We start from the raw sequence: 15,262 nt of genomic DNA, 5'->3' as shown, positions 1-15,262 counted from the left end.
CAAACGTCTGGGCGACTGATTAGAGAAAGGAGATCGATCTGTATGATTCACACTTGTTCGAGTCTTTGTCTGGATTCAGTAGGCGAATAAGCCTACCCATTTTCCAGACATCAGGTAAAATGAATGATTCCAAGGACAATTTGGGAGAGGAGTCTGGTCAAATACACAACTCCAAGTATTCCCAAATACTTTAAGATTAACATTTGCATTGGTTACTTTGCCTGAGGTAAATTGCGGTGTGTCGCTGGCTCGGAGATCAACAATGCGACGAATTGTTCTCCTTATTGCTCCATCTCACTCGATATGCTCAATAAACTTTCGGGTAAAATACCCAAACAACCGCTGGACAGCATGAGTATGGGAGGCTGCTCACTGAAGCGGCTATTGGTATAATCTCTGAAGACATCCTAGTTGGCTTTCTTTTGGTTGATAACCCTCCGGTGTTCAGAGGTTATGAATTCGGAGGGTCGGTCAATGCAAAGAGTTATGCGGAGGTGATTTAATCACGGTTGTCACTCGAGCTAAAAATAATATACCAAAATATGAAGAAAATTTTATCAAAAAACTACCAAATAAAAAAGGTCTTATTTCGCAGTTTTTTGAAGCAATTTTTGAGGTTTTATGAAAAAAAAAAATGTTTCTTCGAAAGAATTGTTTTATTATTTTATTTTAAAAATTTATTTAGTTTTTTTATGGCGACAATTGTTTTCGGTGTATACATATCTCTTGTATTATAAATGTGCCGCACCAACAACGCAAATTTGCTACTTCTACAAAAAGGGAGAACTGCCCGCAATGGACTTTGATAATATGACCTAAAACTAGAATTCCAATTTTTAAAGATTGACTTTATAGAAAATTTAGTCAGAATTTTATTTTTATTGAAAAATTTGTCAAAATTTTATTCCTATCGAAAATTTGGCCAAAATTTTATTCCCATAGGAAATTTTATTCCTATAGAAAATATGCCTATAGAAAATTTTATCAATTTTATTCCTATAGAAAATTTTCTCAAAATTTTATGTTTATAGAAAATTTTATCAAAATTTTATGCCTATAGAAAATTTTATCAAAATTTTATTCCTATAGAAAATTGTATCAAAATTTTATGCCTATAGAAAATTTTATCAAAATTTTATTGTTAGAGAAAATTTTGTAAAAAATTAATTCCTGTAGAAAATAAAATTCGTATTGAAAATTTTGTCAAAATTGTATTCCTATAGAAAATGTTGTCAACATTGTATTCCTATAGGAAATTTTGTCAATATTTTATTCCTATAGAAAATTTTGTCAAAATTTGATGCCTATGGAAAATTTTATAAAAAAAAAATATTATTGTCAAAATTTTATTCCTATAGACATTTTTGTCAAAATTTTATTCCTATAGAAATTTTGTCAACATTTTGTTCTACCGTGGTGCAATGGTTAGCATGCCCGCCTTGCATATACAAGGTCGTGGGTTCGATTCCTGCTTCGACCGAACACCAAAAGTTTTTCAGCGGTGGATATTCCTACCTCAGTAATGCTGGTGACATTTCTGAGGGTTACAAAGCTTCTCTAAGTGGTTTCACTGCAATGTGGAACGCCGTTCGGACTCGGCTATAAAAAGGAGGTCCCTAGTCATTGAGCTTAACATAGAATCGGGCAGCACTCAGTGATAAGAGAGAATTTCACCAATGTGGTATCACAATGGACTGAATAGTCTAAGTGAGCCTGATACATCGGGCTGCCATCTAACCTAACCTATCCTATTCCTATAGAAAATTTTGTTTTATTTTATTTTATTCCTATAGAAAATTTTGTTAAAATGTTATTTCTATTGAAATTTTTAAAATTTTATTCCTATAGAAAATTTTCTCAACATTTTATTTCTATAGAAAATTTTGTCAACATTTTATTTCTATAGAAAATTTTGTCAAAAGTTTTTTTTCTATAGAAAATGTTGTCAAAATTTTATTTCTATAGAAAATTTCGTCAAAATGTTATTTCTATTGAAAATTTCGTCAAAATTTTATTTCTATAGAGAATTTTGTAAAAATTTTATTTCTATTGAAAATTTTGTCAAACTTTTATATCTATAGAAAACTTTGTCAATATTTTATTTCTATAGAAAATTTTGTCAAAATTTTATTTCTATGGAAAATTTTGTCAAAATTTTATTTCTTTAGAAAATTTTGTCAAAAGTTTATTTCTATAGAAAATTTTGTCAAAATTTTATTTCTATAGAAAATTTTGTCAAAATTTTATTTCTATAGAAAATTTTGTCAAAATTGTATTTTTATTGACAATTTTGTCAACATTTTATTTCTATAGAAAATTTTTTATCAAAATTTTATTTTATAGAAAATTTTTTATCAAAATTTTATTTTATAGAAAATTTTTTATCAAAATTTTATTTCTATAGAAAATTTTGTCAAAATTTTATTCCTATAGAAAATTTTGTCAAAATTTTATTCCTATAGAAAATTTTGTCAAAATTTTATTCCTATAGAAAATTTTGTTAAAATTTTATTTCTATAGAAAATTTTGTTAAATTTTATTCCTATAGAAAATTTTGTCAACATTTTATTTCTTTCGAAAATTTTGTCAAAAGTTTATTTTATTTCTATAGAAAATTTTGTCAAAATTTTATTTCTATAGAAAATTTTGTCAAAATTGTATTTCTATTGAAAATTTTGTCAAAATTTTATTTCTATAGAAAATGTTGTCAAAATTTTATTTCTTTAGAAAATTTTGTCAAAAGTTTATTTCTATAGAAAATTTTGTCAAAATTTTATTTCTATAGAAAATTTTGTCAAAATTTTATTTCTATAGAAAATTTTGTCAAAATTGTATTTTTATTGACAATTTTGTCAACATTTTATTTCTATAGAAAATTTTTTATCAAAATTTTATTTTATAGAAAATTTTGTCAAAATTTTATTTTATAGAAAATTTTCTCAAAATTATATTTCTATAGAAAATTTTCTCAAAAATTTATTTCTATAGAAAATTTTCTCAAAATTTTATTCTTATATAAATTTTCTCAAAATTTTTTTTCTATAGAAAATTTTATGCCTATAGAAAATTTTGCCAAAATTTTATTCCTATAGAAAATTTTGTCAAAATTTTATTCCTATAGAAAATTTTGTTAAAATTTTATTTCTAAGAAAAGTTTGTCAAAATTTTATTCCTAAGAAAAGTTTGTCAAAATTTTATTTTTATAAAAAAAGTTGTCAAAATGTTATTCCTATAGAAAATTTTGTCAAAATTGTATTGCTATAGAAAATTTTGATAAAATTTTATTCTTAGAGAATATTTTATCAAAATTTTATTCATTGTTGTTGTTTTTGATTTCAGCTTAAAACCATGCATTGACTAAACTAAAAAATGATAAAATTTTATTCCTATAGAAAATTTTGTCAAAATAGAAAATTTACCATTTTTGGTAGAATGTTTGGTAGAATTGGTGGTGGCAACCGTGGATCTAATCCCAGTGAAATGGCGGGTTGTCGGAACACGTCAATTATCGGTCTAGATGACGTTAAGGATATGTCTGACGAACTAATGTAATCACCCTTAATTCTCCTGGTGGCCCTTTAGTTCACCATGCTAAAAGTGGAGTCATCAATCTAGTGGGTGGTTCTGTTGTTTGCTACGGAAGCGGTCAGATGTGTATCTTTCGTTCGATCTTTCGTTTAGATATCGTATTAGCAATCAATGTAAAACTGGGGCTTTCTTCTGTGCTGATATTCCTAATAATGACTATTTTTCTATTTTTCAGGTCATACGTGATTTACAGACAAATAAATGTAAAGGTTTTGGTTTTGTTACTATGACCAACTATGAGGAAGCTGTATTGGCCATACAATCATTGAATGGTTATACATTGGGTAATCGCGTATTACAGGTCAGCTTTAAGACAAATAAAACAAAACAAACGTAATTATTAACAAAATTGACTGCTGTTGTTAACCATCACCATCATCATCACCCTAATCATTTGACGACGACAACAACAACCAATTCCTCTTCTGCCATTATCCCAGTATCGGTAAATAAAACATGGATCAATAAGAATATTGCCGCTAATTTGACCACCGGTAAAAATCATAATGATGTGAAATTGACATCAACATTGTCGTCAACGCAAGGAACCGCCGCTGCTGCTGCTGCGACAGTGACGACAATGTCGAATAGCAATAATGCAAATACCATTAGTAATACAATAACCACAATAAATACCACTTTAACCTCCACAACACAATCAACTACGACAACAATAACAACGACCACTATGAGTAATCAGGCGAAATTGTCGTCTGCAGCCAATTGCAAGAACCCGAATTCCAATCACAACAACAACAGCAATCAATGTTTAAATAAGAAAGGTAAAACTACAATAACACAACAGGACACTGAACAGCAACAACAACAATTACAACATAATCTACAACAACAATCACGTTTAAATCTATTAACATCCTCAAATAATACGTCCACAGCATTATCCTCGTCTACCACATCAACATCAACAATAACAACAACAAATCACCAACTTAATAATAATCCCCAAACGTCATCATCATCATCATCGGCATCCATGATTAAAACGTCAAGTAAATTTGTCTACAATAAACCCCAAAATCATTATGAACTATTGCAACAACGTTTGCATATGCAACAAGAGTTTGCTCAACTTTTAACGAGTTTAGCTCAACAACATCAGCAACCATTTGGTTCTAATACCACTTCTAATCAGGCGGCAGCAGCTTTTAATAATCCCTCATTGGGGTCGGCAGCTTCTACATCAGCGGCGGCGGCTGCATCATCAAATGCTGCCAAAAACTCGTTATCATCATTTTTACCATTTTCGAATTGGTTTTTCTAAATACATTTTTTTATACAGGTATTTCAAAAAAATTTTTTGTACGAACTTAATATAAGCCAAAAGGACGGATTTAGAATTAAGAGTTGTATAGACAAACAAAGAGGCACAAATTGGAAAAGTTTAATTTCATAGCTAAGAGTTATTTAATAAAAATTTCTAAGAAAATTTTTCTAACAACAATGGGATCAATACGCACTGAAAAATGTATTTTAATGAGCTTCTTCTAACAAAGTTTTGCAAAGAATCCTATTCATTGAATGACAAATTTCTATGGTAGATTAAAATTATGTAACCATTCATTGTGAATGATGTAGTTTCTAAAGCAAAGTTTCATTGAAGTATTTGTTTGGGAACAAACAGTTTATTCAATAAACATTTTCTTTAGATAAAGTTCATTCTATGAAAATTTTCCTTAGAAAACAGTTCGTTGAATAAACCTTTTTTTGTTTTTGAAAAAGTTCATTTAATAAATATATTCTTTAGAAAAAATTCGTTCAAAGAAAATTTTCTTTAAAAAGTTCACAAAATTAACTTTTTTTTTTAGAAAATGCCATTCAATGACATTTTCTTTAAAAATGAACAGTTTCTTGAAAAAAAGTTCATTGAATCAAAATTTTCTTTGGAAAAAGTTTATTGAAAAATCATTTTCTTTAGAAAAACTTCATTGAATGAACATTTTCCTTAGGAAAATGAACAAGATTGAACAGTTTCTTTAGAAAGATTTGAACGAATAAATATTTTTTCGAACAATTTCTTAGATGATCGTTTTCTTGAATGAAAATTTTCTTTAGAGAAATTAACAAGAATCAACATTTTCTTTAGAAAAAGTTCTTTAAATGAATAGTTTCTTTGGAAAAAATGAACAAAAATGAACATTTTCTCTAGAAAAACTTCTTTTAATGGACATTTTCTTTGGAAAAGGTTCCTTCAATGAACATTTTCATTGGAAAAAATTCCTTCAATAAATTTCTCGTTAATGATCAGTTTCTTTAGAAAAAGTTCATTGCATGAACATTTTCTTTAGAAAAATGAACAAGAATCAACATTTTCTTTAGAAAAATTAACAAGACTGAACATTTTCTTTAGAAAAATTAACATTTTCTTTTAAATAAAATTTATTGAATGAATAGTTTCTTTGGAAAAGTTCATTGAATGAAAATGAGAGAAATGAAAAATGAACAAGAATGACCATTTTCTCTGAAACAACTTATATTAAATGAACATTTTAATTGGAAAAAGTTTCTTCAATTAACATAAAAAAAATATTTTTTCATTCAATAAAATTTTCTTTGATGATCTGTTTCTTTAGAAAATGTTCATTGTATGAACATTTTCTTTAGAAAAATGAACATTTCTTTAGAAAAATGAACAAGAATGAACATATTCTTCAGAAAAATTAACAAGACTGAACATTTTCATTAGAAAAATGAACATTTTCGTTAGAAAAAAGTTCATTGAATTTTCTTTAGAAAAATGAACAAGAATGAACTTTTTCTTTACAAAAATGAACTTTTTTAGAAAAATTGGGAAAACTTTGTCTTTAGAAACAGTTCATTGAATGAATATTTTCTTTAGAAAAATGAACATTTTCTTTAGAAAAATGAATGAACTTTTTTTTTGAAAAATGAACATTTTCTTTAGAAAAAAGTTTTTTTGAATGAATAGTTTCTTTGGAAAAAGTTCATTGAAAAAACATTGTTTATAGAAACAGTTCATTGAATGAACATTTTCTTTGGGAAAATGAACAAGAATAAACATTTTTTTTTTAGAAAAAAGTTCATTGAATGAATAGTTTCTTTGGAAAAGTTCATTGAATGAACATTTTCTTTTGAAAAATTAACAAGACTGAACATTTTCATTAGAAAAATTAACATTTTCTTTAGAAAAAAGTTTATTGAATGTATAGTTTCTTTGGAAAAGTTCATTGAATGAACATTTTTTTTAGAAAAATGAACAAGAATGAACTTTTTGTTTTAGAAAAATGAACATTTTCTTTAGAAAAAAGTTTTTTGAATGAATATTTTCTTAGAAAAATGAACAAGAATGAACTTCTTTTTTTTTAGAAAAATTGACATTTTCTGTAGAATGAATGAATAGTTTCTTTGGAAAAAGTTCATTGAAAAAACATTGTTTATAGAAACAGTTCATTGAATGAACATTTTCTTTGGGAAAATGAACAAGAATAAATATTTTCTTTAGAAAAAGGTTCATTGAATGAATAGTTTCTTTGGAAAAGTTCATTGAATGAACATTTTCTTTTGAAAAATTAACAAGACTGAACATTTTCATTAGAAAAATGAACATTTTCTTTAGAAAAAAGTTTATTGAATGTATAGTTTCTTAGGAAAAGTTCATTGAATGAACATGTTTTTTAGAAAAATGAACAAGAATGAACTTTTTGTTTTAGAAAAATGAACATTTTCTTTAGAAAAAAGTTTTTTGAATGAATATTTTCTTTAGAAAAATGTTCAATGAGAATACATATTTTCGTTGGAAAAGTTCATTGATTGAACATTTTCTTTAGAAAAATAAACAAGAATGAACTCTTTTTTTTAGAAAAATTGACATTTTCTGTAGAATGAATGAATAGTTTCTTTGGAAAAAGTTCATTGAAAAAACATTGTTTTTAGAAACAGTTCATTGAATGAACATTTTCTTTGTGAAAATGAACAAGAATAAACATTTTCTTTAGAAAAAGTTAATTGAATGAATAGTTTCTTTGGAAAAGTTCATTGAATGAACATTTTTTTTAGAAAAATGAACTTTTTGTTTTAGAAAAATGAACTTTTTCTTTAGAAAAAAGTTTTTTGAATGAATAATTTCTTTAGAAAAAAGTTCAATGAATACATAGTATCGTTGGAAAAGTTCATTGAATGAACATTTTCTTTAGAAAAATGAACAAGAATGAACTCTTTTTTAGAAAAATTGACATTTTCTGTAGAATGAATGAATAGTTTCTTTGGAAAAAGTTCATTGAAAAAACATTGTTTATAGAAACAGTTCATTGAATGAACATTTTCTTTGGGAAAATGAACAAGAATAAATATTTTCTTTAGAAAAAAATTCATTGAATGAATAGTTTCTTTGGAAAAGTTCATTGAATGAACATTTTCTTTTGAAAAATTAACAAGACTGAACATTTTCATTAGAAAAATTAACATTTTCTTTAGAAAAAAGTTCATTGAATGTATAGTTTCTTTGGAAAAGTTCATTGAATGAACATTTTTTTTTTAGAAAAATGAACAAGAATGAACTTTTTGTTTTAGAAAAATGAACTTTTTCTTTAGAAAAAAGTTTTTTGAATGAATAATTTCTTTAGAAAAAAGTTCAATGAATACATAGTTTCGTTGGAAAAGTTCATTGAATGTACATTTTCTTTAGAAAAATGAACAAGAATGAACTCTTTTTTAGAAAAATTGACATTTTCTGTAGAATGAATGAATAGTTTCTTTGGAAAAAGTTCATTGAAAAAACATTGTTTATAGAAACAGTTCATTGAATGAACATTTTCTTTGGGAAAATGAACAAGAATAAATATTTTCTTTAGAAAAAAGTTCATTGAATGAATAGTTTCTTTGGAAAAGTTCATTGAATGAAATTTTTTTTAGAAAAATGAACAAGAATGAACTTTTTGTTTTAGAAAAATTAACATTATCTTTAGAAAAAAGTTTTTTGAATGAATATTTTCTTAGAAAAATGACCATTTTCTTTAGAAAAAAGCTCATTGAATAAATAATTTCTTTAGAAAAGGGAATTAAATGAACATTTTCTTTAGAAAAAAGTTCTTTTTAATGAATAGTTTCTTTGGAAAATGTTCATTGAAAAAAAAAATGTTTTTAGAAACAGTTCATTTAATGAACATTTTCTTTGCGAAAATGAACAAGAATAAACATTTTCTTTAGAAAAAAGTTCATTGAATGAATATTTTCCTTGGAAAAGATCATTGAATGAAACATAGAAAAATGAACAAGAATGAACTTTTTTAGAAAAATTGGAAAAACATTGTCTTTAGAAACAGTTCATTGAATGAATAGTTTCTTCGGAAAAATGAACAAGAATGAACATTTTCTTTAGAAAAATGTTCATTGAATGAGTTTAGAAAACAGTTCAGTGAAAGAATAGTTTCTTTGGAAAAAGTTGATTGAATGAAAATTTTCTTTAGAAACAGTTCATTGAATGAACATGTTCTTTAGAAAAATGAACAAGATAGAACATTTTCCTTATAGAAAGTTCATTGAATAAAAAGTTTCTTTAGAAGCATGAATGAACACTTTGTTTAGGAAAATGAACAAGAATGAACACTTTCTTTAGAAAAAGTTAATTCAATGAAAATTTCTTTTTGACAAAAAAATTAATGAACACTTCCTTCTTATTCAAGTTCATTGAATGAACATTTTCTTTAGAAAAAGTTCATTGAATGAAGATTTTCTTTAGAAAAAAGTTCATTGAATGAACATTTTCTTTGGAAAAAGTTCATTGAATGAACATTTTATTTGAAAAAGAATGAACATCTTCGTTAGGACTTTGAATGAACATCCTCGTTAGAACTTTGAATGAAAATCTTCGTTAGAAAATTAACTTTTTCTTTAGAAGTTCATAGAATGATTTTTTTCTTTAAAAACAATTTTTTAATTAACATTTTCTTTGAAAATTTCTTTGGAAGAAGTTCATTGAATCACCCCCCCCCCCCCCCCCCTCCCCCATTTGTTCATTTTGTGAATATTCTTTAGAAAATTTTAAAATATTAAAAAAAAAATTAAATACAATTTTTCCAATATCTCCAAACTTTGATATTAACTATATCAAGATGCAAAAAAATTATAAATATTTTTTAAGAATCCCTAAAGATTGTGAATAATCAATTATGATTCTCTTCCATCGTGTCAGTTTTAAATCCGATCCTTTTCCGCTTCCATAGTAAAAATAATTTTCAATTCAATATACATACTTTAATTACCGATTTTGTATACACTTAAATAGATATTTCATGTCAATCTACAATTTATCCCTTATAGATATATGTATTACATAGACATAAAAGTTTTGTAACTTTTTTTTTCTAAATTTTGAATTTTAACTTAATTTTCATTTTCAACTTTTCCAAATACAATTTCCTTTCAATATACAGTATGCAATTATATATGAAAAACAAAACAACAAAACTATTTTATATATACAAAATGCTATATAGATATATAGTAAAAAGATGTGAAAATCCCTAAACAAAAATATTGTGTGACAACTAACAAGCAAAATATATATATACATAACTATATATTAAAATATAGACATATTTATCAAAATTATTAAAACTAAAATATATACATATTTTTTTTTTTTTACTTGACAAACAAAAAGATATTGTGTTATACGAAAAAGCTAAAAGGAACTTTGTATTATGTATTTTTAGTGGAAAACAAAATTTTAATGTGTATTCATTCAAGATTTATGTTTTTATTGAGCTATACATTTTTTATTATAATATTAATTCGTAATTACCATTCAATTTGAAATTCTCCATAGGTAACTTTTTCCCAGGCTTTATTTGAAAGAAAATTTGGTTAAAAAAAGTTTTTAACTTTAGATCCCACATAAAAACGTTTAAAAAAAAATATATATTGAGTTAATCTTTAAGTTAATGGGTTTTCAAATCAAACTCTTATAGATTTTCAACTATCATATTTTGTAATATATATAAATAAATTATTTGTAAAATTTCACTTTTTACCATAATCTTCCTTATAATGTTTATTATCATGTTTTATAAACAAAAACTCGCGTTTTCTCTAATCACTGCTTAGGAAACATTCTCCAATCTCCACAATTTCATGTCAATAATATACTCTCAAAAACCAAACTATCTTATTGTTGTCGATAAAAAGAAAAACATTTTTTTTAAAGAAACGATTGTGTTTAATGTGGAAAACTATATATATCATATTTTTATATAAATACCTTAATTGTCGCCATTTTTCGTAAATATATATACAAGAAGAAGACGAAGAAGAAAATGAAAAAAAACTAATTGAAATGATGTTGAAAGAAAGCTCTTCTAAATAAAGAAGAACAAAATATATAAGATTTTATAAGAAACTAAAAACCAAAAAAAAAAAATATTTAATTTTTAAGTCTTAAATAATTTAAAAAATAATATATATATCTACTTGATTTCACTTAAAAACTGAGATTTCTCTAAGTCATAGAATTTGTTATGTTTTATTGTGTTTTTTATCTCTTTTTATTCTCTAACTTATCCTCTATGTTTGTTACATTGATTTCTTTTATGAATACAAAAAAAGAGCAATTAATTTTGCTTTAGTTTTATAAGTTTAATTTAATCTTAGTTATTTTTAGAAATGCCTATTTGCCATTTTTGGTTTGTCTGAGTTATGTTTTGTGGCTACTTTTGTTCTTAATGCGAACAGATAGGCCTTAAATTAATTTATTTGTTTTTGTCTGCTCATTTTTTTTATATTATATTGTTCTTGTTCGTTTTACCTTTAGTTTTGAATTGTTTATGAATCTTTGTTCTCGTACGATTTTGTACTTTATTTTATAAGGTTAATTTTCTTTTGTGAAATAACGAAAATAAAATAAATTGTTATGAAAACAATATTATTTGTTAAATTTTTTTATTTAAACATTAATTTCTATCCGTAAATGTCTATTAGGGCAATCGAATGCAAGAAAATAGATTTTGTATGTACGCATTTGCGGAAAGTTTTGATTTACTTATTTAATTTGGGAGAAAAGTTCAACTGAATTGCATCGATTACTCTTCGAAGCTAATATGGAGTGTGCTTTTTCGGTTTCAGAGGCATGGTTACCACAGTTGGTCGAATTATATTAAAAATAGTAGATTTTTTACTCTTTGGTAGATTGGTGGAATTCTTAATATTCTGGCAGATTTTGCAAAATATCCCTCTACAACTAAGGCATATTGCACAAGTTTCCTATATAAAAGGAATTTTGACAAAATTTTCTATAGAAATTATATTTTGACAAATATATTCCTATAGAAATGATATTTTGATAAAATTTGCTACAGAAATGAAATTTTGATAAAATTTTCTATAGAAATAAAATTTTAAAAAAATTTTGTATAGAAATAAAATTTTGCCATAAATTTTCTATAGAAATAAAATTTTGCCAAAAATTTTCTATAGAAATAAAATTTTGCCAAAAATTTTGTATAGAAATAAAATTTTGACAAAATTTTCTATAGAAATAAAATTTTAAAAAAATTTTCTATAGAAATAAAATTTTGCCAAAAATTTTCTATAAAAACAAAATTTTGTATAGAAGTAAAATTTCAACAAATTTTCTATAGAAATAAAATTTTGACAATATTTTCTATAGAAATAAAATTTTGCTAAAAATTTTCGATAGAAATAACATTTTGACAAATTTTTCAATAGAAATAAAATTTTGACAAATTTTTCAATAGAAATAAAATGTTGACAAAATTTTCTATAGAAATTAAATTTTGTCATAAATTTTCTGTGGAAATAAAATTTTGCCAAAAATTTTTATAGAAATAAAATGTTGACAAAATTTTCTATAGAAATAAGATTTTGAAAAAAAAAATCTTTAGAAATAAAATTTTAACAAAATTTACTATAGAAATAAAATGTTGGCAAAATTTTCTATAGAGATAAAATTTTGCCACAAATTTTATATGGAAATAAAATGTTGCCAAAAATTTTCTATAGAAATAAAATTTTAACAAAATTTTCTATAGAAATAAAATTTTGACAAAATTTTCTATAGAAATAAAATTTTGACAAAATTTTCTATAGAAATAACATTTTGACCAAATTTTCTATAGAAATAAAATTTTGACAAAATTTTCTATAGAAATACAATTTCACAAAATCTTCTATAGGAACAAAATTTTGACAAAACTTAGTATAGGAATAAAATGTTGACAAAATTTTATATAGGGATAAAATTGTGACAAAATTTTCTATAGGAATAAAATTTTGACAAAATTTTCTATAGAAATAAAATTTTAACAAAATTTTCTATAGAAGTAAAATTAAAAAAAAAATCTATAGAAATAAAATTTTGACAAAATTCTCTATTGAAACTAAATTTTCTATAGGAGTAAAATGTTGACAAAATTGTCGATAGAAATAAAATTTTGACAAAATTTTCGATAGAAATAAAATTTTCTCAAAATTTTCTATAGAAATAAAATTTTCTCAAAATTTTCTATAGAAAATTTGTTTAGGTAGTAGCCGACTATCACTACCTAAACAGGCAGTAGCCGACTATCAAACCTTTTTTCGGAAGGTTCAAGTGTAGTTCACTTTCGGTTGAGTGAATTACCTGAATTTATTCCGATAATTTGTTGATAGTTTTGCTGCAAGTAGAGGATGCTGATAAGGAATGTGGTAATTCCGAAACAGCTGTACATCCAACCATCTTGCAGTCTATAGGGCTTTGCTCAAATAAATTTGACAAGCATACTTTTCCTCTGTTGGTTAAGCTACACTTGTAGTTTAGTCAATGCATGGTTTCAAGCTGAAATCAAAAACAACAATAATGAAATAAAATTTTTACAAAATTTTCTAAAGAAATAAAATTTTGTCAAAATTTTCTATAGAAATAAAGTCAAAACTTTAAATAAAATTTTGACTAAATTTTCTATAGAAATAAAATGTTGGCAAAATTTTCTATAGAAATACAATTTTGACAAAAGTTTCTATAGAAATAAAATTTTGACAAAATTTTCTATAGAAATAAAATTTTGACAACATTTTCTATAGAAATAAAATTTTGACAAAATTTTCCAAAGAAATAAAATTTTGACAAAATTTTCCAAAGAAATAAAATTTTGTCAATATATAGAAAAAAAATTTTGCAAAAATTTTCTATAAATTTCGACAAAATTTTTTATACAAATAAAATTTTGCCAAAAATTTTCTATAGAAATAAAATTTTTCTACAAAATTACTATAAAAATAAAATTTTGCCACAAGTGAATGAAAATAAAATTTTAACAAAATTTTCTATGGAAATAACATTTTGCCACAAATTTTCTATGAAAAAAAATTTTGAAAATATTTTGTATAGAAATAAAATTTTGACAAAATTTTGTACAGAAATAAAATTTTAACAAAATTTTCTATAGAAATAAACTTCTGACAAAATTTTCTATAGGAATAAAATTTGGACAAAATTTTCTATAGAAATGAAATTTTGAAAAAATTTCTATACGAATAAAATTTTGACAACATTTTCTATAGAAATGAAAGTTTGAAAAAATTTTCTATGGGAATAAAAATTTGACAAAATTTTTCTATAGGAATAAAATTTTGACAAAATTTTCTATAGGAATAAAATTTTGACAACATTTTCTATACGAATACAATTTTGACAAAATTTCCTATAGGAATAAAATTTTCACAAAATTTTCTATAGGAATAAAATTTTGATAAAATTTTCTATAGCAATAAAATTTTATCAAAATTTTCTTCTATAACAATAAAATTTTGCCAAACATTTTCTATAGCAATAAAATTTTGCCAAGAATTTTCTATAGAAATAAAATTTTGCCAAAAATTTTCTATAAAAACAAAATTTTGACAAAATTTTGTATAGAAATAAAATTTCAACAAATTTTCTATAGAAATAAAATTTTGACAAAATTTTCTATAGAAATAAAATTTTGACAATATTTTCTATAAAAATAAAATTTTGCTAAAAATTTTCTATAGAAGTAACATTTTGACAAATTTTTCAATAGAAATAAAATTTTGACAAAATCTTCTATAGAAATTAAATTTTGCCATAAATTTTCAATAGAAATACAATTTTGCTATAAATTTTCTGTTGGTTAAGCTACACTTGTAGTTTAGTCAATACATGGTTTTAAGCTGAGATCAAAAACAACAGTAATGATTGAAGAGAAACCAACAATAACAAACAAAACGAATAGAAATAAAATTTTGCTAAAAATTTTCTATAGAAATAAAATTTTGCCAAAAATTTTTATAGAAATAAAATGTTGACAAAATGTTCTATAGAAATAAGATTTTGAAAAAAAAATTCTATAGAAATAAAATTTTAACAAAATTTTCTTTAGAAATAAAATTTTCTATAGAAATAAAATGTTGACAAAATTTTCTATAGAAATAAAATTTTAACAAAATTTACTAAAGAAATAAAATGTTGGCAAAATTTTCTTTAGAGATAAAATTTTGCTAAAATTTTTTATAGAAATAAAATTTTGTTACAAATGTTCTATAGAAATAATGTCTTAACAAAATTTTCTATAGAAATAACATTTTTCCAAAAATTTTCTATAGAAATAAAATTTTGACAAAATTTTCTATAGAAATACAATTTTAATTTTCTATAGAAATAACATTTTGAAAAAATGTTGAC

At 23.8% G+C, this 15,262-nt stretch overlaps 1 protein-coding gene across 2 annotated transcripts in view; it reads left to right on the top strand.

Annotated features, from left to right (window-relative positions):
• The window catches only part of Rbp9 (RNA-binding protein 9), a 69,799-nt gene extending 65,627 nt beyond the window's left edge, over positions 1-4,172 (top strand). For both annotated transcript variants that reach the window (XM_075293692.1, XM_075293690.1), the window contains one exon: positions 3,764-4,172. In XM_075293692.1, the coding sequence (XP_075149807.1) occupies positions 3,764-3,925 (162 nt within the window). In that variant the 3' untranslated portion in view covers positions 3,926-4,172. The remainder of the gene's footprint in view (positions 1-3,763) is intronic.
• The last annotated feature ends 11,090 nt before the right edge of the window (positions 4,173-15,262 follow it).

This window comes from Haematobia irritans, chromosome 2 (genome assembly GCF_050003625.1).
Source record: "Haematobia irritans isolate KBUSLIRL chromosome 2, ASM5000362v1, whole genome shotgun sequence".
Taxonomy (NCBI): Eukaryota; Metazoa; Arthropoda; class Insecta; order Diptera; family Muscidae; genus Haematobia; species Haematobia irritans.
The sequence above is the reverse complement of the archived record's forward strand: the minus strand, read 5'-3'. Positions and strand labels throughout refer to the sequence as shown.